We start from the raw sequence: 26,203 nt of genomic DNA, 5'->3' as shown, positions 1-26,203 counted from the left end.
AAAGGGGTGTAAGGCTGGGTGTGGTGGGGCACACTTGTAATCCCAGCCTTTGGGAGGTGGAGGCAAGAGCATCAAGAATTCAGGGTCAAGAAGATGGTAGATGTCAGATATTGGGGCACTGGGGGATGTCACCGTGACAGGAGCAGCAGGCATGCGGAGAGTGGGAGAGAACCCTCAGGGAGCTTCTGCAGGCAATGGCATTCTTAGAATACAGAGTTCCTATGCTCTTTCGAAAGCGTTAGGGAGCCATCACGGGTTCCGAGCAGCCGAGGAGCTGGGCAAGATTAGTGTTAGGTGGACTCTTCTTCTATTCCCCAGACCGAGAGTGCCTAGAAGAGAAAGGGACCCAGGACGGGAGAGAAAGGATCCAAGAGACATGGAGGAGGCAGGACGCATGTCACTTCATTAGTAGAAAGCCCGGGAAGGAAAAATTCCCGGGGGAGGAGGTGCACCACCACTCGGGTGGCCTGAGAGTTCTGCTGACCTCAGAAAAGGGAAGGCATTTGCTCCAGCCTCGGTGTCCCCATTCTCGCTCTCTGTCAGCCCTGCCATCCATCAAGTGTGTCTCTCAAGGTCACCCTGGTCAGGTCTCCGTGTGATGCGGCTTTACACGCTCTACTTTTCTCTCGGGTTCATTGAATACATGTAATTGCCTGGTGCTTTCTTCTCCACTGGCCAGGTTCCCTCAGGGGACCCGGGGCTAGCTAAAGGTGTGATCACAACTGCATGCCCATCACTGCTCCAGTACAGAGACAGGGCTGAGCCAGAGTGAGCAACCGAACGCATGTGTGACTAATACGTGCACGCGTGATTAAGTGCAGAAGCGAGCGAACGATTGGATGAATAAATCAGGGAAGGGGAGGCACCGAAGGCGGACGGGCATAGCCTAACACCGTAGAGACAGACTTACACGCACGTTTGAGATGCACTGGATCCTTCCGGGAGGGACACAGAGCAGCTACGAAGAGAGGATAAATAAGAGCAGAGCTGCACAGGGAGACGTTTATCTCCTGAGAATGCGGTTTTGCAGGGAGCAAAATAGGATAGATACTCCCGCCCGAAAGGTGGAATTGAACCACTCTGTCGCTAAACAGCTACAGGTTTGAAGCCTGCACCCCAGACCACTGAGGATCATCCGGGCAGAAGCAGCTGTTTTCGGACACGCATATAAAGGCCAAAGGACGGAAATCTTATAAGTTATGGTGATTGTACTCGAGCTACAGGGAAGAATTCTAATGTTTTTCATAATATTCTCACATTTTATAGTGACTATATACTTTTTTTTTTTTGCAACGCATGCCACGAATGACCCTACCAGCTAAAACTAAGTAGCTCATTTGCATAGCGCCGTGCACTCTGGGAAGCAGCGCCGAAAGTGCCTACCTCCCCTGACTGTACAGGAACAGAACTTTTTGCAAAGCGGAAAGTCAGCTTTATTTTTTTGTTTTGTGTCTTGTTTTTTAAAGTAAACGCTCTTCGTGCGGCACTCGGAAGCCCCTTCGAGGCAGAATTCGAGTGTTTCTGCGAGGGAGACGCCAAGTTTCTCTTAGGGTCTGATGGCGCGCGGCCGCAGGGCGCCACCTGCTGTTCCTTGGTGGAACTGCAAGCGTTTACGGCGCCGCCAACCGGTCCTGCTTGCCTAAGTTTAGAGGCTGGAGAGACCTGAGCCGGGGAAACTGAGGCACAGACGTGGATCGCATCATTAGCCCAGTTCCTGGCACCCAACCCCCTGGGGGAAGTGAAACCTACATCATTATAAGTGCGATATGCTTACCAACACCGGTTGTCTTTTTTGACAGGGTCTCCCTCTGCAGCCCTGGCTGGCCTGGAATTCTCTAGGTAGCCCAGGCTGGCCCGAACTTCGAAGCTATCGTCCTGGCTCAGCCTCCCGGGTGTGGGGATTGTTACAGGCGTGAGTCACACGCCCAGTTTAAACCTTCCAATGACTTCCAATAATAATCTAACCCCTTCCACCCCCAAAACGGCCCCCACCCCACCCTGCCGGGCCTGGCTGGGGGATGCCAGGCGCGGCCCTCCCTCCTCGGGGCCTTTGTGATGCTGGTCTCAAGCCCCACCGCCTGGTAAGGCGGGCCTCCTTCCCCGGCTGCGGTTTGAATGGTTCGTCAATCGCCCCTCTCTCCCCTGCCACACACACGCCTGACTGCTTAGACCAGGGGATGCCGGTCCCGAGAGCGCTGGTCCTCAGCCTGGCTGTCGCCGCGACCCTCTGACGCAGACCCTCATGCTGGGCTGACCCCCAGCCACGAGACTGTTTTCGTCGCTGCTTCGTAGCTGTGGTTTCGCTGCCGTTAGGAATCGCAACGGAGCGGGTGCCGGAGGAGGGAAGAGAGGGGCATCTGTGGTTGGCGTGTAAAATGAATAAAAAATTTCTTCCTTTTTTTTTAAAAAGATTTATTTATTTATTATGTATACAGTGTTCTGTCTGCATGTATGCCTGCACACCAGAAGAGAGCACCAGATCTCACTGTAGATGGTTGTGAGCCACCGTGTGGGTGCTGGGAATTGAACTCGGGACCTCTGGAAGAGGTCTTACCCTCTGAGCCGTCTCTCCAGGCCCCCCCCCAAAAAATTTCTTAATTAAAAAAAAAATGGATCGCAGTGGAAACAAATATACCTGTGTTTTCCGATGGTGTCGTGCGACACCCCCGGGAGGGGGTGGGGTCGCGACCCACAGGTTGAGAACAGCTGTCCTGGAGGCAGTACGAAGGCGCCGGCAGGGGGCGCTCCCCGACGGCTACCTCAATTCCGAAACTGTTTTTGTGCCCTGAGTCGGGGTGCAGGAGTGGGTCGGGGTGCAGAGATAGGCCCGAGGGCGTTAGCGTCCCTGGACGGATTATTCTCCCACCTCCCCATACTGCGATATGAACCCTGCGTGTTAGGAAAGACGTGAACGAACTCATCTTCAAAAAGCTTTGCGGAAGCACAGCGGTCGCCGGGCGGTGGTGGCGCACGCTTGTAATCCCAGCTCTCGGGAGGCAGAGGCAGGAGGATGGCCGTGAGTTCTGAGGCCTGCCTGGGCTAGAGAGTGAGTTCCAGGACAGCCACGGCGGGTCCATAGAGAAACCCTGTCTCGAGAAACTAAAAAAAGCAAAGAAAAGAAAGCGTATATATGTATAAATAATAAAGTATTTATCTATTTGTTTTGTTTTGTTTTTTTCCCTCGAACTCAGACATTTCCCTGCCCCCGCCTCCTGAGTGCTGGGATTAAAAGCGTGTGTGCGCCACCATGGTCTGGCGTATTGATTCTTGTGGGTGCATGCACAAGGGCGGCTAGCAGAGTCGGCCCCCTCCTCCCAGCATGTGGCTTGCAGGGTTGGAGGGTTCCCCTTTACCCACCCGGCCACCTTTCCGTCATTTTGTGTGCATGTATGTACATGTGGTACTGGGCATGTGACCCATGTACCCTCTCCCTTGTTATGTAAGTGCCCTATGGCCGGGGGGGGGGGGGGGGAGAAAGGAAGGAAGGAAGAAAAAGAAAAGGAAAGGAAAGGAAAGGAAAGGAAAGGAAAGGAAAGGAAAGGAAAGGAAAGGAAAGGAAAGGAAAGGAAAGGAAAGGAACGGAAAAAGGCTCAGCGGTTAAGAGCACTGGCTGCTCTTCCAAAGGGCCCCAGGTTCAATTCCCAGCAGCCACGGGGCAGCTCACAAACGTCTGTAACTCCAGTTGCAGGGGATCTGACACCCTCAGACATACACGCAGCCAAAACACCAATGCATATAAAAACAAAACAGACAAAGAAACAAAAAACAAATCCAACAGTAAGTAAACTTTTTTTTTTTTCTTTCTGGTTTTTCGAGACAGGATTTCTCTGTGTAGCTCTGGCTGTCCTGGATCTCGCGCTGTAGACCAGGCTGGTCTCGAACTCACAGAGATCCGCCTAACTCTGCTTCCGGAGCGCTGGGATTAAAGGCGTGCACCACCACCGCCCGGCCAGTAAACCAAATTTTAAAAGTAGCACACAACTTGGCTGGAGATATAGATATTGTTGTTGTGGTGGGGTTTTTGGTTTGGTTTGGTTTTCATTTTTGCTTTTGTTTTTTGTTTTGTTTTGTTGTTTGTTTTTTTATTTTTGGCATGGCCTGACCACATATAGCCCTGGCTGACCTATAATTCACTACCAAGACCAGGCTGGCCTCTGACTCACAGAGATTTGCCTCCTGGGTGCAGAGGACAGTTTGGGGGAGTTAGTTCTCTCCTTCCATCTTGTGCATTCCAGGGACTGAACTCAGGTCCTCAGGCTTGGCAGCAAGCGCCTTTAACCCCTGAGCCATCTCCCGGCCCCTCTCTTTGTTTTAGTAGCTAAACTATAGACATGGAAGCTGTGTGTCTATAACTCCTCTTTGCCACCCCTGTATCTATCTCCTATAATGGCAAACAGGGCAAGAGAAAAGTTACACAGTGATGAACAAGTCCTAACATTTTTGTGTTTGTCTTTACTGTGATCTGTTTCTGACAAGCAATGCTGGCTGGCTTCCAAGGTGGCAAGTAACATTTTCTTTATGAAAGACACTTGTTCTATTTTATTCTACTTGTTCATGGTGCTGATGATGAACTCAGGGCCCCTTGCAAGCTTGGCTAGCTCTTTACCACTGAGCCACACCCCAGCCCCTCACTGGGGGACTCTAGGCAGGGGCTCTACCACTGAGCCACACCCCAGCCCCTCACTGGGGGATTCTAGGCAGGGACTCTACCACTGAGCCACACCCCAGCCTCTCACTGGGGGATTCTAGGCAGGGGCTCTACCACTGAGCCACACCCCAGCCCCTCACTGGGGGATTCTAGGCAGGGGCTCTTCCACTGAGCCACACCCCAGCCCCTCACTGGGGGATTCTAGGCAGGGGCTCTACCACTGAGCCACACCCCCAGCCCCTCACTGGGGGATTCTAGGCAGGGGCTCCACCACTGAGCCACACCCCTAGCCCCTCACTGGGGGATTCTAGGCAGGGGTTCTACCACTGAGCCACACCCCAGCCCCTCACTGGGGGATTCTAGGCAGGGGCTCTACCACTGAGCCACACCCCAGCCCCTCACTGGGGGATTCTACCACTGAGTTGCATACCTAGCCTTTGTATATATGCATTGGTGTTTTGCCTGCATGTATGTCTGTGTGAGGGTGTCAGGTCCCCTAGAACTGGAGTTACAGACAGTTGTGAACCACCATGTGGATGCAGTGAATTGAACCTGGGTCCTCCGGGAGAGCAGCCAGTGCTCTTCACCGCTGAGCCGTCTCTCCAGCCCCGTCTTTGATCTTTTGAGACAGTCTCGCTATAACTCCGTTTGTCTTTGAACTGTGTCACCATCCTGGAACTCAGCACTGGGATTACAGATGTGTGCCACCATGTCTGGCTGTCCACTGTGTTTTTCTGAGTCAGGCAGTGCTGGGTATTAAACAAGGGACCTGATACATGCTCGGCAAGTGCTCTTCCGCTAAACCACATCTCTAGCATGAAGGATCTCACAAGGAAGTGAATGACATTTGGGAAACAATATCACTCTCGTAAACAACCAAGTAACCATAGACATTTCTAGGATTGAGCATTTCTGCTAGGTCGTACTTGGAAAATATACTTGTTGTCATTATGTGTAGGTGTGCACACAAGACATAGCATGAACGTGGAGGTCAGAGGACAACCTCATGGAGACAGTTGTCTTCCAACTTTTACTGTTACTTTTTTGTGTGTTTTGCCCGCGTGGATGGGTGAGTCTGTGCAGCACAGCGCCTGCAGTGCCTGCAGAGGCCAGAAGAGGGCATCAGATCCCGAGACTGGAGTTCAAGGTGGTTGTGAGCCAATGTGTGCAAAACCTTGGACCTCTGGGAGAGCAACTGGTGCTCTTAACTGCTGAGCCATCTCTCCAGCCTGGCATTTCCCTACCGTTCCGACCATTCCCCAGATTCAACTCATACCACCACGCCTGTGTAGCAAGTGCCTTTACCGGCTGGACTCTCTCCCTGATCTGAAATCTTTCCCCTTTCTTTTTTGAGACAGGGTCTGATGGTTATAGATTATAGACAGGGTTTGATTGTAAACCAGGCTGACCTTGAACTCACCAAGATTCACCTACCTCCGTCATGCCTCGCTCTTTTTTTTTCCCCAAACATTTATTTAGTTATTTATCTGAACGCATCTGTGAGGGTGTACAAGAACAACTCGAAGGGGGGTCATTTCTGGTCTTTCACAGCGCGGGTACCCAGAAATGGAACTCATTTGGAGGCAGGTGCGTCTCACCAGCCCCAATCATTAACTTTCTAACTTTTATTTGGAAATTATGAAAATGACACTTCGATGTTTATGGTGGGTGAGTGCGGGTATGCGATGGAGCAGACAGGAAAGTAACAGGACTACGGGGTCGGTTCTCTCTTTCTACCGTGGGGGGTTCGATGATCCAGTTCAGACCGTCAAGGCCTTTACCGGATGAGCCCCATCTTGCAACCCCCAATCATCTCTTTTTGTTGTTGTTTGTTTTGAGACAGGGTCTCGCTACATAGCCCTGGCTGTCCTGAAACTCACTGGGCAGACCAGGCTGGTCTCAAACTCCAAGATCCACCTGCCTCCGACTCCTGAGTGCTGGGATTTAAGGACTGCGCTACCATCTTTTAAAAATGCTTTTCAGTGTAGGAAGGTATAAGTGGAGGGGCCTTAAAGCACAGAAGGCCGTGGATTTTCCACAGGAGTCTTTATTACAGTGTAAATCCAAGCTCAGGGCTCGTCTGGACCCCATGCAAAGCCCCAGCATAGGGGTAGGTGGCTTCAAAAGATACCAACCCCTCACGGCGCCTCCGGCGGCGGGTCACGGAAGTGCAGGACAGCGTCTGACTATTTAACTACAAGTCCCAGCAGGCTCCGCGGCCAAGGAGCCTGGCCTTTCCTGGACTCTTAGAGCAGAGCCTCTTAGGAAATGTAGTCCGGGTCGCTCAGGCACTTCCCACTGGGAAATGGCTCGGGCGAGTGGGAGAGGGTGTGGATGCACGGGAAGTGAAGGGGAAAGAGGGCTGCTGGGGTGTGGGCAGGCGTCCCTCGAGCAGAGACACCCCTCTCATTCGCCTTTGGTTTTGGATCCGGAGACTACAGATGCTGCTGGGGTCCCGGTCCCCGGGATTTTAGCTCGGATCCTGAGGGAGCAAAATTAGGGGCCATGAGGTGTGACAAGAGATGGAGAAGGTGCGGAAGAAGCTGCCCTGTCCTCCGCCTGATGACCTGCTTTGAGAAAGGGACAATGTGCTCTGGGAGATTTGGGGGTAGGAAGTGTAATGGGCGTGGGGGGCGGAGGTGGGGGGGGACGACGGACAGGGCGACACGAAAGAAAAACCCGCAAACAATAACAAATATCCCAGGCTCCATCCTCCTCCCTGTCATCATCTCGTGAACTTACTTAGCTTTGATGTGACTCAACTGATTGGTCACCAACCCCACATACTGGTCGATCTGGGCCTGGGGAGACCAAAGAGACAAGGGGTTCTGGGTAACTGATGTGGGATGCTGCCTCCAGCTCCCACCTCTCCTAATCAGAAGAGGGTGTGGGGCCCACCGCTCCGGTTTCAACTGTGAGAATCATAACTGGCCCTTCTGCCTCTGTGTCTCATGCAGCCCAGGTTGGCCTCAAACTTGCCATGCACCTGAGGCTGGCCTTGAACTTCTGGTCTTTCTGTGTCTAGCTCCCAAGTGCCGGGATTACAGGTGTGTACCACCACATCTGGTTTTATACACTGCTAGAGGTCCAACCTGAGGCTTTACGCATGCTAGGCGAGGACTACTAATTGAGCTACATCCCCCGCCTGGGTTTGAGTTTTACGGACAGGGCTTTGCAACACAGCCCTAACTAGCCTTGAACATGCAGGCATCCTCCTGCCTCAGCCTCCTGGGTTCTCAGACTGCTCACTTTTTGGTGGCATTGGCCTTGAACCCACGGCCTTCACTGTCTAGACCTGTGGTTCTCAACCCTCCTAACCCTTCAGTACAGGTTGTTGTGGTGACCTCCCAACCATAAAAGTATTTTTGTTGCCACTTCATAGCTGTAACTTTTGCTACTGTTATGAATCATAGTGTGAATATCTGTGCTTTCCGATGGTCCCAGGCGACCACCGTGAAAGGGTCACTGAACTTCCCAAAGGGTTTCGACCCCCATGTTGAGAACCGCTGGTCTAGACCCTTTTGCACTGGAAGTGTCTCAGCTCCCTGCCTTGAGCCATGCCCCAGCCCCTCACTGGTAGCGTCTAAGCAACTGATCTTGAACCCATACCATCTTCCGTCCCCACTCTCCCGAGTGCCGGGTGGCAGCAGAGCTCCCCAGCCTGCCTGCCACACGTCTGGCTGTAGGAGGGAGGGAGGCAGTCACACCACCCATTTTTGGCTTCCACGTTGACAATGGAGGGCTTTGCCATACTCACCTGGTGTTGTCTGTACAGAAGGGGGACAGTGAACAAAGCAACCACCCCTACAGACACAGAAGGGGGGGGGAGTCAGGTTCTCCCAGCAGAGGGACCCTATCCCTCACAGAGACATCAACAACCCGCTTCCCCACGCTTCCCCCCACAGCCTTCCAGCTCACCCAGGATGACGAGAGTCAAGCCGTTGAAGATGGCTCCCACGAAGGTCAGGATATAGAAGAGGAGGGCCAGCTGGGGGGTCAGCGTCAGTGTCAGAAAGACCTACGCGCTGTGTGAACCCTGCCCCCCACTACGGGCTCAGAGGAGAAAGCTCAGGAGAGTTCAGGAGCAGTTTGGGGGGGGGGGGGGTACCTTGAGAGAATCCACCAGATCTTCCACCAGGAAGAAATGCCGCAGCTGTGTGGCCGTGGAGACCACGTGGGAGGCAATCTGCTGGGACAAACGTTCTGTCTGCTCCCCGGTCAGGGTCAGGTCCATGTCCAGGTAGGCCCTGATGGGATCAAGGAGTGGGGTGTGACTCGGTGTGTAATGGGGGGTTGGGGTGGGGGTGGGGGGGCTCAGGCTTGGCCAAGCGGCTCTAACAGGGGTGAGAATGGGATGTTTGGTGGAAGAGGGGAGTTAGGGTTGAGGACGCTGGTAGCAAGGGCTAGCTAGGGTCAAGTTTAGGGTTAGGAAAGGCAATCAAGGACACAGGAAGGAGTCGGGGCTGGGGACCAGGGTTCACGATCATAAAGGATGAGAACGGGCAATGTGCGAGCTGAGGTCAAGGATCACAACGGGCGGCCCGCCGGGCCGGGCCAGGAGCTCTCACTGGAAAGGGTTGGCGCCATCCCCCCGGTGCACGGCCTGCAGCACTTTGCGGTAAACCCTGAGAGAGATGGTGGCGCAGAGACCCAGGAGGGCCAGGTGCGCGGCCACGGATACAATGCTAAAGTGCAGGAGGCAGAGGAGAGAGGCCATGAGGCCCGTGAAGACGGCTCCGGACGTCCTGGTGTCCTTCCAGTACAACAGGTCTGCCACTGCGGAGGAGAAGACAGCGGTTGGGACTGGGCTGTAACCCGGCTGACCTCGTCTCTGCTGTCTTTAAGAGAAGGTTTTCACCGGGGAGTGGAGGCTGACTTCAGACTCCTGGCTGGTCTTGAACTCATGACTACTCTAATTCATCCTTTCTTTTTTTTTTTTTTGGTTTTTCGAGACAGGGTTTCTCTGTGTAGCTTTGCGCCTTTCCTGGAACTCACTTGGTAGCCCAGGCTGGCCTCGAACTCACAGAGATCCGCCTGCCTCTGCCTCCTGAGTGCTGGGATTAAAGGCGTGCGCCACCACCGCCCGGCTAATTCATCCTTTCTTTTTCTTAGACTGGGTCTCACTTCGTAGCCCGGGCTGGCCTCAAACTCAAGGCAATCCTCCTGCCTCTACCTCCTGAGTGCTGAGAATCAAACTTAGGGCTTCATGCCTGCTAGGCAAGCACACCACCAACTGAGCTACATTCCCTGACCAGCCTTATTCATTCATCCATCCATCCATCCATCCATCCATCCATCCATCCATCCAGCCAGCCAGCCATCTATTTATTTATTTGAGGGAGGATCTCACTATGCAGCTCTGGCTGTCTTGGAATTCGCTATATAGTCCAGGCTGGCCTTGAACTCACCGAGATTCACTTGCCTCTGCCTCCCAAGTGCTGAAATTAAAGCTATGTGCCAGCATGCCTGGCTCTGGATTAAACGGCCACACAATACTCTGCAGTGACATTCTCCATCTTATTCAACTCTGAACTCAACGTGGAGGGTCACTCACTTTGTACCCCTTCCCCTTGACACAGCTGTGTGGCAAGAGGCCCCCTTCTACGGATATTCTCGCCTCTGCATGCGTCTATTTCTGAGATACACTTCCAGGTTGGAAATCACTTGGGTGGGCCTAGTCCCTGTGTTTACTTATTTACTTTTGGTTTTTCGAGACAAGGTTTCTCTATGTAGCCCCGGTTGTCCTGGAACTCACTCTGTCCTGTAGACCAGGCTGGCCTCAAACTCAGAGATCTGCCTGCCTCTGCCTCCTTAAAGGCGTGTACCACCACAGCCCAGCATGTTCCTTTTCTTTAATGGTACAAATTTTGTCAAACTGCTCAAGGGGAAGACTAACAATTTTGTTGCTGTTGGTGGTGGTGGTATTGAATTTGTATGTAGGCTGGCCTGGGACTTACAGCCATCCTCCTGCCTCTGCCTCCCAAGTGCTGGGATGACAGGGGTGTGCCACCACCGCCCAGCACCAAAACATTTTTTAAAGTCCTAAGTGTATGGTTACACCACCTGATATTCTGAACACAAACTACTGACCCCTCCCAGTGAGGTGAGTCCACTTCCCAAGCTAGGCCAGGGCCCCCGGTTGGGGACCTCCAGCCTTCGGGGGACCATCCTACTCACCCGAACCTCTACAGCCCTCTCACGAAGCACACCCATTTGAGCCCCAAACTTTGATTTCCGTATCCTCCCCTTTCCTTCCAGCTGATCCACAGGTGCCCATCTTTACTGCGGTCAAAACAGCCCACTCCACCGGCCAGGTCCTGGGCTGTGCACTCCTTACATCTCCTCCCAAACACTAACGAGGAGACCCCTCCCCGCAATGCGGGGGGCCCTCCCGGTCGGTCCCCCCAGACGCAGACCCGGGGGTGGGGGAGGGGCCGGGTCGCCTGAGGCGGGGCTAAGTTTAGGCACGCTGGGGGGAGGGGGGGTGCTCCCGCAGCTGCGCTGGCACGTCCAGCCCCTGAGTGACAGCGCAGGAGCCGGGACACAAGGCTGGGGGAGGGGAACCTCCCTGCTCCCGGGCCCCAAAGCTCTGGCCTGAAGAGGGGACCCCATGTTCCCTCATCGTCCTCCCAAGACGCCCCCGGATCCGCCGCCCCAGCCCCACCCAGCAGGCGTCTCTGACAAATACCCCGGAGGAGTCCATGCCCCAGATCGCAGGGAGGAAAGACGAGTCTGAAGCCCCTTTGCTCTGTTCCCGGACCCCAGTTCCAGGCCGCCCCGCAAGCCCACCTTTACTCCCCATCTCGGCTCCGGAGAGCGGCTGCGGACGCCCGGCTTCTGGGGATTTCGCCCACTTGAGTGGGACCCGAGGCAAAGAGCAGAGGGGAAGGGCCCCTTTGTACCCAACCAATGGCTGTCCAGAGAGGTGGGGACAATTCCCAAATTGGAACTTTGTAAATAGACAAGGAGTCGTCTTTAGCCAACAGCCTGCGGTTCCTGGAGGCCCAGGCTTTTTAAAACTAAGGCCGAGTCTATTTACAAAGACCGATGGAAAAGTAGAATGTCTTGTCTTTTGTTTCTTGTTTGTTTGTTTGTTTTGTTTTTCGAGACAGGTTGTTTTGTTTTTGAGACAAGGTCTTTTTGTGAAGTCGGGGCTGGCCTGGAACTCACCGAAATGCACCTGCCTAATCCTCCAGAGTGCCGGGATTAAAGGTGTGCCTTCCCCATCATGCCTGGACCGAGTAAAGGTTTTCTTATTTGTTTGTTTTGCTTTTTTGTCTTCCTTAAAATGGTTTTTTGTTTAGTTGTTTGAGACAAGGTTTCTCTGTGTAGCCCCAGCTGTCCTGGAACTCACTCTGTAGACCAGGCTGGCTCAAACTCACAAAGATCCACCTGCCTCTGCCTCCAGAGTGCCGGGATTAAAGGTGTGCATTCCTCATCATGCCTCGCCTGGGTAAAAATTTTTAGCTTAGTTTTGTTTAATTTTTTCATTTTATTTTACATGTGCATTGGTGCTTTGCCTGCATGTATGTCTGTGTGAGGATGGCAGAGCCTAGAACTGGAGTTACAGACAGCTGTGAGCTGCCATGTGGATATGGGAATTGAACCTGGGTCCTTTGGAAGGGCAGCCATTGCTCTTAACCACTGAACCATCTCTTCAACCCCCTTGATTTTTTGTTTTGTTTTTGTTTTTTGTTTTTTGAGACAGGGTTTCTCTGTGTAGCTTTGCGCCTTTCCTGGAACTCACTTGGTAGCCCAGGCTGGCCTCGAACTCACAGAGATCCACCTGGCTCTGCCTCCCGAGTGCTGGGATTAAAGGCGTGCGCCACCACCGCCCGGCTTGATTTTGTTTTTTAACACAGTGTCTCATGTAGCCCAGGCTGGCCTTGAACTCCCTCCCCCCCCCCTTTTTTTTTTTGTTTGTTTGTTTCGAGACCGGGTTTCTCTGCATAGCCTTGGCTGTCCTGGAACTCACTCTGTAGACCTGGCTGGATCACAGAGATCCACCTGCCTCTGCCTCCGAAGTGCTGAGATTAAAGGTGTCCCCACCACTACCCGGCTGGCCTTGAACTCTCCATCTTCCTTATCTCAGCCTCCTCAAGTGCTTAGACTAGAATCCTGAGTCATCACAATGAACTAAACAGGACTTGCTATGTAGCCAAGGCTGAACCTGAAGTCATGATCTTCCCATCTCTGATTCCCAAGTGCTGGGAGTACAGGTGTGTACCACCAATACTTGGCAAGAGGAAATCCATTTTACATTTTATAGATCTTTGTGTGAGTATGCCCACATGAGTGCAGGTAACAAGAGAGGCCAGAAGAGGGCGTCAGATCCCCGGAGCTGGAGTTACAGGCAGCTGGGTACCACAATCCTGCTGCTCTCTGCAACAAAAGTAAGTGCTCATAACAGCTAATCCGTATCTTTAGCCCAAGAGTAAAGATTTTGTAAAGGCCCTGGGTGTGTGTTGGGGTTGGGATGGCTCAGCACATAAAAGAACGTGCAGTGCAAGCCTGATGTCCTGCGTCAGACCCCAGGACCCAGCGAAAGAGCTGGATTGGGTGGTGAGCATCCACAGTCCCATGACTTCTATGAGGAGAGGGGGGGGGGGGGGGGGGGGGGGGGGGGGGGGGGGGGGGGGGGGGGGGGCTGAAACAGGAGAATGGCCGGCACTCTCTCAGCCACCGAGCCTGGAGTAGGCAGTGGGGCAACAGAAATGAGAGACTCTGCCTTAGAGCTCTGTGAGTTCGAGCCCAGCCTGGCCTATGCAGTGAGTTTCAGGACTGCCAGGGCTACACAGTGAGACCCTGTCTTAAGCCCACCCCCACCCCCAGAGACTCCACCTCTACAGGGTGAAAGGTGGAGATGGACTCCTAACGGCTATCCTGAGAGGGGGTGGAGAGATGCTCAGTGGGAGCACTCGGTGCTCTTGCAGAAGACCTGGGTTCAGTTTCCAGCACCCACAAGGGTAGCTCACAGCCATCCTAACTCCAGTGACAGAGGATGTGACTCCCTCTTCTGACCTCCACATGGTGCATAGATATACATGCAGGCAAAACATTTATACACCTAAAATAAATAACACCAGGTAGTTTAACCCTACGCTTTTAATCCCAGCACTCAGGAGGCAGAGGCAGGTGGATCTCTGTGCGTTCGAGGACAGCTAGGGCTACACAGAGAAACCCTGTCTCCAAAACACAAAAACAAAAACAACAACAACAACAAAATCGAGGTAAGGTCTCACTATATAGCCTGAACTAGGCTGGAGTTTATTATGTAGACTAGGATGGCCTTAAACTCAGCAAGATATGCTTGCCTCTGCCTCCCAGTGCTCCATGGAGCAATACTTTCATATATAGAAAGTGCCAATGGGGCCAGGCAGTGGCGCGGTGCACACCTCCAGCACAGGTAGGTGGATCTCTGTGAGTTCGAGGCCAGCCTGGTCTACAGAGCGAATTCCTGGACAGATAGGGCTACACAGAGAAATCTACCCTGTCTTGAAAAACCAAAAAGAGAAAAGAAAAAGAAATGAAAGAAAGAACCAATGGAAGCAAGGTCCCGTGGCTGCAGGCCTATGATCCCAGCTGAGGCTGAGGCAGGTAGATGGAATTCAAGGCCAGTGTGGAGAAGGCCCTGGAGTTAGTTACCAGTGTGCATGTGCGTTGTTGGGGAGAACCCCCAAACCACACACCCTTAGGTAAAGGGGATCGGGGTACTCCCTTCTCCATTGTTCTTGGGTCCTGTGCCGAGCTGGTCCCGTTACACTTCAGTGTCAGTCTCCCCACCTCTGTCTAGCTGAAGGAGGACCTCTGCAGCCAAGAGGAACCTTTGGATCACAAACCTCTTACCTAGAAGGAGCGGCCCCAATGTGGATTCTGATTGGTCCGTGCTATCGAGGCACTGTGCCGTGATTGGCTCCTGCTCCAGCAGACGCCCATGCTCTCCCTCCTCATTCAGCAGAGGCTCATCAGGACCCGAGTTCGAATCTTGAGATCTTGGTGGGGATGGGGTATGAGCCTGGGGGGGTCCCGGAGCTGGGGCTAGGCTGAGGCGTCAGGATCTCAAGTTGCGAACGTAGAGCCTGGGCAAGCCGGAGCTCCAGGTTCGCCTCTGCAGTCACAGAGAGAGGAAAGCCATGAGCTGTCTTCTTGCAAGTATCTTGGTGCGCCACATACCCTCCGCGCATCTCTGAGATCTCACCTTCCTGAGCCTCGATGGCCTCCAATCCATCAGGCTCCTCGTTTTCCAGTGGGGTGGAGCTGCTGGTGGCCGAATCCTCCCCGGATCCCGCACTCCGGGCAGACCAGCCCAGTTGGTCCAACCGCAGCCTCAGGTCCTCCAGCGGGCGCTCAGCTGGAGGCACGGCGTCGGGGTCACCTCGGCGCCCCGGCTCTGGGGACTGGCTCAGGCTAGGGATGCTCTCCAAGCTGTCACCCAGGCCGGGCTGTGGGGGTGGGTCTCGTGGTTCTGAGACTGACCGTCCCTGGGGCCGGGGGCGACGGGCAACCGAGTCCCTACGGCCCCCGGAGCCCACTACGCCGTCGAAGGCAATGTACGAAAAGGTCAGCTCCCTTGGGGTACCCCAGTCCTGCGATGTGGTCTCCTCCTCGTCATCCTCTGAGAATTCCCGGGCTGTGTGTAGCTCCCGAAAATCCGAGTCGTCATTCCCTCCTGCAGTGGGGGAAGGGTTCTCAGCCTCTCAAAACCACCCAGTCGTGAAACCCCTCCACGTCCCCACACTCCACTTACCTTCCGTGGAATCGGGGGTAGAAGAGGCTGTAGACGGAGCTTCTTCTGCAATGAGAAAGAAAGAAAGATTCTAGAGGCCCAGACTGTCTAGATCACAGACATGAGCTGTCACGGCCCTGCAGGTGCATGCCGCCAGCCCTGACAACCTGACTCTCTAAAGTCGACCTCCGACCTCCACACACAGGACCCAGGACCCGTGGAGCACACACACACCCCCATACACATACACACACACACAAAACTGTGGCGCATGTCTTTAATTGGAGGCAAAGGCAGGCAGATCTCTGTGAGTTCAAAGCCAGTCTGGTCTACAAAGAGGGTTCCAGGACAGCCAGGGCTACACAGAGAAACCCTGTCACGAAAAAAGGAGAGAGAGAGAAAAAAAAAAAAGTTAATCATGGAAGTGCACCAGGGCTGAAGGCCTGGATGGCTGGAATGAAAAGAATCTTAGAACATTTGAACCGGAGGACATTTTGCATTCTGTATACAGACCGTAAAACTGGGGAGACATTGATATCAAAATCTCAGAGCTGCAGATGGCGCAGGCTTGGACTCCCAACTACTGGAGATTGAAATCGGAGGGACACAAGTTCAAGGCCTGACTGAGCAAGTTAGCAAGATCGTTTCAAAATAAAAAGCAACAGCCAGGATTGTTACACAGAGAAACCTTGTCTCGAAAATCCAATAGATAGGTAGAGAGATAGATAGATAGATAGATAGATAGGTAGGTAGGTAGGTAGGTAGATAGATAGATAGATAGATAGATAGATAGATAGATAGATAGAAAGCAAAAAGAGAGCTGGGGAAGCTCAGGAGTAGATCACTCACCAGCATGCAGGAAGCCCTAGATTCAGTCAGTCCATACAGAGGGGTGGGGGGCTGGGGGGGATGATGGCAGGAAGGAGGAAGGGAAAGGGGAAGAAGAGGAGGGGGAAGAGGAAAAAGAAGAAGAAGAAGGGAGGGGCTGGAGCGAAGCCTGTCTGGCTTGCTCTTGCAGAGGACCCTGCACGCACATAATGGCTCACAATCATCTGTAGCACTAGTTCTAAAGATCAGATGCCCCCTTCTGGCATCAGAGGGCACTGCATGCATGTGGTGCACAGACACATGAAGGTAAAACATCATACATATATAAAATAAAAATAGGCCTGTTAATCCCAGCACTCGGGAGGCAGAGGCAGGCAGCTGTCTGTGAGTTCGAGGCCAGCCTGGTCTACAGAGCGAGCTCCAGAACAGCCAGAGCTGTTACACAGAGAAACTCTGTCTCAAAAAAAAAACCTAAAATAATAAAAATTAGGGGCTTGGAGAGATAGTTCAGTGGTTAGGAGCACTGGTTGCTCTCCCAGACATCTTGAGTTCAATTCCCAGCAACCACACAGTGGCTCACAACCATCTACAATGGGATCTGATGCCTTCTTCTGGCGTTCAGGTGTACATGAAGCTAGAGCCCTCACATACATAAAATAAATAAATCTTAAAAAATAATATAAATAAAAATTAATTAAAGGCACAGAAGAGGAGAGGATGATGGGAGGAACAGAGAAGCAGAGAAGTCTTAGAGGTTCTGAAATAGGTCAAGGATGCAGATCAGAAGGCTGAGTGCTCATTCACAGTGCACAAAACCCCAGGTTCGACCCCCAGCATCAAATAGACAGGGGGTGATGGTGCATGCCTGGTGATCCCAACTCAGGAGGGAGGTGGAGGCAGGAGGACCAGAATGTTAACCTCAGACGGCTACATATACCACATATGCAGTCCCAGCCCCGCCTGGGCTACAGGAAGCTTATATCACAGTCTTCGAAGTAGGAGCCTCAGAAAGTTTCAGTTCATCCATTCATTCAACAATCATTCACTAAGAACACGTTATGTGGCAGGCACTGTTCTAGGCCTCAGAGGGGCATGCTATGAACAAATCAGAAACTCCTGACTTCATTAAGTTACACCCCGTGGAAGAGTCCAAAAGACATCGAGCCAGAAAAGGTAAAGGGAGGTCGAGCGCTGCTTGATACATGATAATCTTCAAGGCTTTTCTGATGGCATCAGACCTCAGCCCCGAAGGAAGTGAAGTCACGCAGATGCCTAGGGAGCAGCAGCCTGCCAGACAGAGGGGAAGGTCAGCGCAAAGCCCCTGGGGTAGGCACTGTGATTAGAAGAGGAATAGAGGGTTGTAAAGGTGTGAGTGGAGGAGAGTGGGGCTGTGGACAGGCCTGCAGGGTCTCCCCCGTGTAATTTCAGCTAAAGACGAGATCTTTGGACGCTGGGGAGGAGGGGAGTGAAAAACTAAAAATGTCCAAATCACACATTCTCAGAACTTAGGCATCTGGATACCCAAGACGTACAAGTGGCTAGATCTGCTAGCGTCGGCATCCCCAGCTGTCAGAACCACCCTGTGTGGGACGCAGGATGGTAAACACCGACTGCCAGAGCCCATGGCTCTGAGCTGAGCGGGATCAGACGAGGGGCTTGGAACCGGGAAGCCAGCACCTCAGAGCTAGCTTGGGGGCTCTGCACACAGGAGAGCCTCGAAGCCTTCGAAAATCGAAACCAAACCCCTGCCCCCACCTCATCTCCTCATCTGGGCAACGGGGAGGCCTGCAGAGGAGCGGGGTCTTCAGCAGGGTTACTACTGAGTGGAAAAGCCCGCTAAAGACTCAGTAGTCTTGGCACCAACCCAACGATGGTGTTTTTTGGGGGGCAGGGGGTCGGACATGCAGGGTAGCATTAGGAGTGCCTTTTGGGCAGATCATGAGGGTGAGATGTGCAAACGGATCCGATGAGGGGAGTCGGATCCTTCCTTCCATCCTGACTCAACCCAGTCAGCTGCGGCCAGCACCAGGGCTAGGGACAGCTCCCCTCGCGCCTGCTCCTTCTCAGACTGGGCGGGGCGACCCAATCCCGCGCCCCGGGGCACCCCCCAACACGCGATCTCCGTGACCCTCCACCTCCGCCCCATTGCACCGGGTCCTCCGGGTCAGGATGTCCCAGTTGCCGCCAAAGCGCGACTGGGGGGGAGGGGAGGGATTCCTTTGTCTCCTTCGGCTCCTTCCCCTCAGCCCGGCTGTAGCTGGAGCCCGCGGCGCGCGCAGAAGATGGAGACCCAAGGAGGACCCCACGCGGGTTTCTGCGCCCCACACCAGGCCGGAGCCTCTCCATACTCACTGCAGTGGGCGAAGACCGGCAGGACCTGCCCCATGGCCCCCCTCGGGCCTGCATCGGGACCCCCGCCCACTCCGGCCGCGCCGCCCTGGGCCTGGGGCCACGGGCGCTCATCTCCGCCGCGTCCACGACGCCGCCGCCATCCTCCTCGGCTGCTTTAGCAGCTGTCGCCGCCGCCGCCGCCGCCGCCGCCGCCGCCGCCCTCTGCTCCGCACGGCGCGGAGAGGGCGGGGCCGCGGAGGAGCAGGCACTGCAGCGCGGGGCCCGTGGGCGGGGCCAGGAGCGGGGGCGGGGCTTGAGGGCATTGAGGGCGGGGCCACCGTGATAAAGGGCGGGGTCTGGACCTCGAGGGCGCGGCCTTTAGAGGAGTGGGGCGGGGCTTGAGAGGAATGAGGTGCTGGAGTGAGTGGCCAGAGAAGATGCGGGCCGTGGATCTGGGTGGGTTGGGGGCAGATCTAGGGATGATGGCATCGAGAGAGGGTAGAATATGATGTTCTAGGGTAGAGTCCGAGCCTAGACTTGCAAATGGCGTGGGAAATGGGGGAGGGGAAAATACTCAAAACTTATTCTTACACTTTGTGTGTGTGTGTGTGTGTGTGTGTGTGTGTGTGTGTGTGTGTGTGCGTGCGCGCGCGCGCGCGCGCGCGCCATGGAGCATGCATGCAAGTCAGTCTCCTCCACTCACAGGTCCGCGCCCAGTAAGCTTATTCTCACAGTCTCAAAGTAGGAGCCTTGGGAAGTTTCTTTTTTTTTTTTTTTTTTTTTTTTTGGTTTTTCGAGACAGGGTTTCTTTGTGTAGCTTTGTGCCTTTCCTGGAACTTGCTTTGTAGACCAGGCTGGCCTCGAACTCACAGAGATCCACCTGCCTCTGCCTCCCGAGTGCTGGGATGACAGGGGTGCGCCACCACCGCCCGGCTCATTTCATTCTTATAACCATCCTCTACTGAGCACGTGTTGTGGGGCAGGCGCTCTTCTAGGCCCCAGATGGATATGGTATAAATAAATTAAACAAAACTCCCATTCTATCCTGACTCTACCACTAGTCAGCCCCTCTTCTGGGCAGCTTCTGTCAGACCAGGTCCTGGGGCTCCTTCTACCATGTGGGTTTCAGGGATTGAACTCAGGTCATCAGGCAAGGGCCTTTTCCTCCGCTGAGCCTTCTTGGCCGCCCCAAAGCACTATACATTTTTGAGGCACAGAGGGGAGCTTAGATATGCGTGCCGGTGAGGCTTGCAATGAATGACTTAATAGATGGGGTCTGAGCTAGAGATGTGGTCTGGAGAGAACACAAAGGACAAGTGAGAGGAAGGTCACCTCGGTAAAATGGCCACAAGTGAGAAGGAGACAGGACAGCCTTGCTTTGTTTATTCGGTTGTTTGGGGTTTTTTTTTGGGGGGGGGCGGTGGGGGTGGGGGTTGGGGGGAGACAGGATTTCTCTGTGTAGCCCTGACTGTCCTAGGATTTACTTTGTAGACCAGGCTGGCCTCACACTCCCAAAGATCCACCTGCCTCTGCCTCTTAAGTGCTGGAATTAAAGGCATGCACCGACATTTTTTTTTAAAAGGTATTATTACTATAGTTAGTTTTTGTTTTGGTTTTTTTGGCGGGGGTTGGGGGGACAAGGCCTTATGCAGCCTAAAATGACCTTGAACTCCCGATCCTCCTGCCTCTACCTCCCAAGTGCTGGGGTTGCAAGTCTGTAATACCTTGACTGGTTTGGAGGCCACCCTTGACTAGCCAGCACCCTGAAGGCAGAAGCAGGAAGGTTAGGAGTTCAAGGCCAGCCTCAGACACAATATGGAATTAGAGTCCAGCCTGGGATACAAGAAGACTTGTCTCAATAACAAAATAAAATGGTTTGGGGGCTGGCACTTGAACCACTGAAGTGGTCAAAGCTTGAGTTTAGACAATCTACGATCGGAAGGAGATCTTTATGTTGAGGGCAAAGGTTCTAGAGCTCATTTCTCTGCAACACAGCTTCCTTTTTTCTGTAATTCAGTTTCCTGGTTTCTAAAACGGGTCACATAAAAACCAGGCATGCGGGTCAAGAGTTAGTTCGGTGGTTAAGAGCACTTGTTCTTACAGAGGACCCAAGTTCAATTCCCAGCATCCACATGGCAGCTCACAACAATACACCACTCAAGTCCTGGAGGATCCGACGCCCTTTTCCGACCTCCGAGGATACCAAGCCCACATGTGGTGCACATACATATTCTTAGGCAAGACACCCATACACGTAAAATAAATGAATCGAAAAACAAATCACAAGAAAAAAAGCCAGATGCGGTGAGCAGGCCTTTTATCTCAGCATTCAGAAGACAGAGGCAGGCGGACCTCTGAGTTTGAGAGCACGGTTTATGTAGCGCTGTCCAAGCCAGCCAGGGCTACATACTGAGACCCTGTCTCAAAGTCCGATAATAATAATAATAATAATAATAATAATAATAATAATAATAATAATAAATTTGTCATGTAAAATAGTGTGTGTGGCCTGTGACAGGGCTCAAGGGGACAAAGGCGATTGCTGCCAAGCCTGATGACCAGAGTTCGATCCCCAGGATCCACAAGTTGGAAGAAGAGACCCGACTCTCACAAGTTGCCCTCTGACCTCCACACACATTAAATGAGTGTGATAAATTTTTAAATAATGTGTCATACACCTGGAAGTAGAATGCAAATAATTGGCTCTTATCCTGGCACTCCCACTCCTATCCAGGCACTAAGTTCTTTTTTTTTGTTTGTTCGTTTTGTTTTGAAAGTGCAGGAAAGAAGAAACCCATGAATGCACCTCTTAGTGACCCGACTTCGGGCCAGGTCAAGGGACAGGAAAGAGATTTGCTTGGTTTAAAGTCTCACAGAAGAGAGATTAGGGGAGGGGTGGGGGGTGGGGTGGAAGGGGGACGGGACGAAGGCGGTGAGAGGATGGGACCTTCCTGACCCCGCGGCAGGAGGATGGCGGCCTTTGCCCGCCTGCTGGAGCGTCTCGGGTGGTCCCCTCGAGCTCAGGAGGCAGCGAAGCAGGAGGCAGAGGCGGAGCGCAGGGTCCCCGGCCAGCCTGGGGGTCTCTTGGCTGCGCCCCGATGCTCGCAGAGGCTACACGGGGGTGCGGCAGCCGCACCCGGCTTGCGCTTCGGGGCGAGCGCGGTGCAGGGCTGGCGCACGCGCATGGAGGACGCGCACTGCGCTCGGCTGGCTTTGCCGGGCCTGCCGTCGGGCTGGGCTTTTTTCGCAGTCCTTGATGGCCATGGCGGAGCGCGGGCCGCGCGCTTCGGGGCGCGCCACCTCCCAGGTCACGTGCTGGGGGAGCTGGGTCCCGCGCCCCGGGAGCCGGAGGACGTGCGCCAGGCTCTGCGTAGCGCCTTCCTCCGCGCAGACGCGCATCTGCGCGCGCTCTGGCCCCGCAGCGACCCCGGCGGCTCGACGGCGGTGGCGCTGCTCGTGTCCCCGCGCTTCCTCTACCTGGCGCACTGCGGGGACTCGCGCGCGCTGCTAAGCCGCTCGGGCTCCATGGCTTTCTGCACCGAGGACCACCGTCCCCACCGGCCTCGGGAACGCGAGCGCATCCACGACGCTGGTGGCACCGTCCGTCGCCGGCGTGTTGAGGGCTCCCTGGCCGTGTCCCGAGCCCTAGGCGACTTCGCCTACAAGCAGGCACCGGGGCGGCCTCCTGAGCTGCAGCTCGTGTCCGCTGAGCCCGAGGTGGCTGCGCTGGCACGCCAGGCCGAGGACGAGTTCGTGCTCCTGGCTTCCGACGGCGTGTGGGACACGCTCTCTGGTGCGGACTTGGCGGGGCTGGTGGCGTCGCGCCTCCGTCTGGGCTTGGCCCCGGAGCAACTCTGTGCGCAGCTGCTGGACACGTGTCTGTGCAAGGTCCTGGGGCCACTGCATGTGGGGAGGAGAGGCTTCGATGATAAGGGGTGGGGACGAGCTAAAGGGTGGGAGTGACTTGGAGTCCAGAGCAAGGGCGCTTTGAACCTTGATGGAGCTTAGTAGGGGCGGATAGATAAGTGGGAGGGGTTTAAGAGAAGGGGCGTGGCTTCTAGGAATGGCGTTAGAGCTAGGATTTCAGGCTAGTCCTGAGATGTGTCCGAAACAGAAAGAGTCCCTTAACTAGTAGGAAGAATTTAAAAGGCTATGGGCTGGCTTTTTTAAAAAAAATTTCATTTATTTAATTTATTACATTTTAATGTATTTCGTGTGCGCGTTCATACCACATCACGTGTGTGTAGGTCAGAGAACCGTGTTCTCCTTCCATCATACGGTCCCAGGGATCAAATTCAGATTGTCAGGCTTGGTGGTAGACGTCTTTGCCCACTGAACCATCTTGCTGCCCGTGCTGTTTTCTTTACTAAAGCGTGGTGCCGAGGACCCGTAAAGGGCATGGTCCAAGAGATGGGTCCAAATGGGAGAGAGAGCTTGGATGAGACAGTCAGATCGGCGAGGGGGAGTCCCAACACCAGGATCGCTGGGAAAGCCCTGCTCTCAAAGGCGTGGAGCCCTGGGAAGGCTTTTGACGCTCCCACCAGACTCTTTTTCTTCACCTTCTCCAGGGAAGTCTGGATAACATGACTTGCATGGTGGTCTGCTTCCCAGGGGCCCCCAGGCCTTGTGAGGAGGCCATCAGGAGGGAGATGGCTTTGGACGCAGCCCTGAGCCTCAAAGTTGCTGGTGAGCCGTCATCTAAGGGCCCGTGGGAGGGGTAGTTGGCAAGTCTGGGCTCTCCACTCACCCCCTCCTCAGAGCTGTGTTCTTCTGCTCAGGAACCCCCATGCCTAAACACGGTTTTCAGGACCCTGGCGTCAGAGGATATACCAGGCCTGCCTGCCGGAGCAGGATTGTATAGCAAGTGAGTTGGGGCCAGGCGGGTCGGTGCAGGGTGACAGGACCAGGTCTCTTTAGAGCTTCCCTTTGCTCTCCAGGGCCACTGTCATTGCTGAAGCTTACGCTAAGCTCCGTCAGACCCCAGAGGAATGTCAAGAGGTAAGGGACTGTCTCTTCGGGTCTATCCCCAACCTATCCTACACCCCTGCCTGCCCGCCTGCCCGCCAGCCACACCCCTGCCACTCTGGCAAGGACACCACCACCAAGCTCAGGCCCTAGACCCAGCCCAGACCTGTGCTGTTGTTGTGAATTTTTGTAAGTTTTACCCTTTTATTAATGTGTGTGTGGGGGGTGAGTGTATATATGTGGGCATGTGTGCCATGTTGCTGGTTATGGTGGTCAGAGGAGGACCCCCCGGAGTCAGTTCTCTCCTTCCCCCATGAGGGTCCTAAGAACTGAACTCAGGTCATTAGGCCTGATAAATCATCTCACAGCCCTTTACATTTTTTTTTTTTAACTTAAGACAGGCATGGTGGTACATGCCTTTAATCCCAGCACTCAGGAGGCAGAGGCAGGGAGATCTCTGGGAGTTCAAGGTCAACCTGGTCTACAGAGTGAGTTCCAGGACAGCCAGGGCTACACAGAGAGACCTTGTCTCAAAAAAAAAAAAAATCAACCAATAAATAAAATAAAGGGCCATATGTATATATGGATCAGTGGTAGAACGTACGTACGTATGTACGTACGTACGTGCAAGGCCCTCGGTTCAATCCTCTGTGCTTCAAAAACAGCCAGTGAGGGGCTGACAAGATAGGTCACTTACTCCTCTTCCGGAGGGCCTGTGGACGACAGCTGTGATTCTAGCACTCCGGAGTGAGGCGCTTCGGGGAGGCAGTTGAAGTCACCCTGGAAGACATGTGACCCCGTTTAAAAAAAAAAAGAAAGGCCGGGCGGTGGTGGCGCACGCCTTTAATCCCAGCACTCGGGAGGCAGAGCCAGGCGGATCTCTGTGAGTTCAAGCCCAGCCTGGTCTACCAAGTGAGTTCCAGGAAAGGCGCAAAACTACAGAGAAACCCTGTCTCGAAAAAACCAAAAAAAAAAAAAAAAAAAAAAAAAAAAAAAAAAAAAAAGAAAGAAAAGGAAGGGGGGAAGGTGTCTGCTGCCCTCTCTGTCCTCTGCACACACAAAATGTACATGTACATGCATGTGAGCAAAACACTTACACGCTTAAAAATTAAACTTTTTTAGTTTTTAAAAAGAAAGACAGAATGGAGGTGGGGGGGAGGCTTCTAGAAGGCTGAGGGGGTTGCCGACAGGCGGCTTCACGGTCTCCCACGTTTTGTCTTACAGAAGAGGTGAGATGGTGCGGAACCCACGGCACCCACAGCACCCACTCAACCCTTGACTTGAACCCCGTGGCTGTCCTCTGGGGACCATCTGCACAGCTCAGGGGAAAATCTGTGCTTCCCTACCCTGAGAGGCAGAGGAAGGGAGGCCAGCCGTGGAGGAACCTAGATCCTTCATTTCCCTTCTTTGACTTCCCCCTCACCGGAGTCTCATGAGGGGGGAACTCCACCATCATCAAAAAAAAAAAACCAAAAACCAGCTGAGCGTAGTTCCTTCTCTCCTCCTTAATATTTAAAGCCAGACAGATCTTAAGAGATCAATGTGTAACAGCCTATTTTTTCTACCTGTTCTGCAAGGAGGTGGTAAGACATCTGAATACTACATTTTAATCAATAAAGCAATTCCAAATGCATCCCCTTTCCTTGTCTGTTTTTTTTAAAAATTATTACTGTTTATTTCGTGTTTATGTGCGTGTGCAAGCACACGCCACGGCATGCACTTGGGTGTTAGCGGACAACTTTCAGGAGTTGGTTCTGGGGATTGAACTCAGGTCCTCAGGATTGGCAGCAAGCTCCATTATCTGCTGGGCCATCTCGTTGGGTCCCTTTCTTCGCTTTCTTTCATGTTTTTTTTTTCAACCCTTGCCCGCGCTTTCCTTTCATTCATTCATTCATTCATTCATTTATTTTTCAGTATATGAATGTTTTGCCTGCATTGATCCACATGTATTGCATGTGTGCCTTGTGCCAGCAGAGGCCAGAAGAGGGCATCAGATCCCTTCCGACTGGATTTACAGGGAGTTGTGAAGTGGTAGGAGGATGCTAGGAACCAAACCGAACTCCTCTGCAGGAGCAGTGAGTTCTCTTCCTCGCTGAGCCATCTCTCCAGCGGCCCCTTAAATTTTTGTTTTGAGCATGTAGCCCAGGGGAGTCTTGAACTGGAAGCCTTCCGGCCTGGCCTCTCAGGTGCGGAGATCACAGGCATGTGCCGCTTCATGCACCTCCACATTTTCTTATATAAAAAGTGGTTTGTTGCCAGGTATGATGGCATCGGCACTCCCAGGATTGAGGCAAAGATGATCAGGAGCTGAAGACCCTGGCCGCATACAGAGTTTGGACTGGGCGGGTGATGGGGAGGCCGGGGTGGGGGTGGGGGCGGGGCGGAGAGGCCCACCAGTTAAGAGCGCTTGCTACCCAATCATGAATGATGACCTGACTTCGGATCCTGCAAATGCCTGTAACTCTGTCTCCGAGGGATCTGACACCTGACTCCGACCTCCACAAGGGAGCTGGTGCAATTATCAGCACACACGCCTGTGCATACACTCGATAAATAAGTTACTTAAAAACTAGTGCGTGCCTTTAATCCCAGCACTCAAGAGGCAGAGGCAGGTGGATCTCTGAGTCCGAGGCCAGCCAGGGCTACAGAGCGAGTTCGAGACCAGCCAGGGCTACACAGAGAAACCCTGTCTCAGAAACAAAACT

At 53.6% G+C, this 26,203-nt stretch overlaps 2 protein-coding genes and 1 non-coding gene across 6 annotated transcripts; 1 reads left to right on the top strand and 2 right to left on the bottom strand.

Annotated features, from left to right (window-relative positions):
- Positions 1 to 1,054: 1,054 nt before the first annotated feature.
- Trnastop-uca (transfer RNA opal suppressor (anticodon UCA)) lies at positions 1,055 to 1,141 on the bottom strand. Its single transcript has one exon. It is a non-coding gene; the product is annotated as a tRNA-Sec (tRNA).
- A 5,534-nt stretch (positions 1,142 to 6,675) lies between these two features.
- Rtn2 (reticulon 2) lies at positions 6,676 to 18,761 on the bottom strand. Its single transcript, XM_052711953.1, is given in 11 exon segments — positions 6,676 to 7,130; positions 7,391 to 7,449; positions 8,406 to 8,452; positions 8,567 to 8,636; positions 8,757 to 8,895; positions 9,217 to 9,424; positions 14,495 to 14,669; positions 14,671 to 14,756; positions 14,847 to 15,317; positions 15,396 to 15,440; positions 18,555 to 18,761. Coding segments are annotated over 11 exon segments (1,410 nt in total). The 5' UTR covers positions 18,589 to 18,761; the 3' UTR covers positions 6,676 to 7,054.
- Positions 18,762 to 21,489: 2,728 nt separating this feature from the next.
- Ppm1n (protein phosphatase, Mg2+/Mn2+ dependent 1N (putative)) lies at positions 21,490 to 25,131 on the top strand. Of its 4 annotated transcripts, none has more exons than XR_008223133.1 (5): positions 21,490 to 22,421; positions 23,102 to 23,219; positions 23,312 to 23,397; positions 23,471 to 23,531; positions 24,726 to 25,131. XR_008223133.1 is itself a non-coding variant. In XM_052762588.1 (5 exons), exons 1-5 carry the CDS (start codon positions 21,504 to 21,506, stop codon positions 24,729 to 24,731), a joined length of 1,209 nt encoding a protein of 402 aa, XP_052618548.1. In that variant the 5' UTR covers positions 21,490 to 21,503; the 3' UTR covers positions 24,732 to 25,131. The 4 variants fall into 4 exon arrangements, 2 of the variants coding, with proteins under 2 accessions (XP_052618548.1, XP_052618547.1); XR_008223132.1 differs by having other exon boundaries at positions 24,723 to 25,131; XM_052762588.1 differs by having other exon boundaries at positions 23,292 to 23,397.
- The last annotated feature ends 1,072 nt before the right edge of the window (positions 25,132 to 26,203 follow it).

The sequence above is a fragment of the Peromyscus californicus genome, unplaced genomic scaffold (assembly GCF_007827085.1).
Source record: "Peromyscus californicus insignis strain IS unplaced genomic scaffold, ASM782708v3 Scaffold_4__1_contigs__length_199733344, whole genome shotgun sequence".
Lineage (NCBI taxonomy): Eukaryota > Metazoa > Chordata > Mammalia > Rodentia > Cricetidae > Peromyscus > Peromyscus californicus.
Note: the sequence above shows the minus strand (reverse complement) of the source record. Positions and strands in the feature narration are given on the sequence as shown.

What these genes read in the sequence shown, in the direction of transcription:
- Ppm1n (XM_052762587.1), top strand. Translation starts at nt 21,504, where the DNA reads ATGGCGGCCTTTGCCCGCCTGCTGGAGCGTCTCGGGTGGTCCCCTCGA. An exon ending in CCTGAGCCTCAAAGTTGCTG is followed by an intron (nt 23,220 to 23,291) that starts GTGAGCCGTCAT and finishes CCCCCTCCTCAG; the next exon opens with AGCTGTGTTCTTCTGCTCAG. An exon ending in GGAGCAGGATTGTATAGCAA is followed by an intron (nt 23,398 to 23,470) that starts GTGAGTTGGGGC and finishes TTTGCTCTCCAG; the next exon opens with GGCCACTGTCATTGCTGAAG.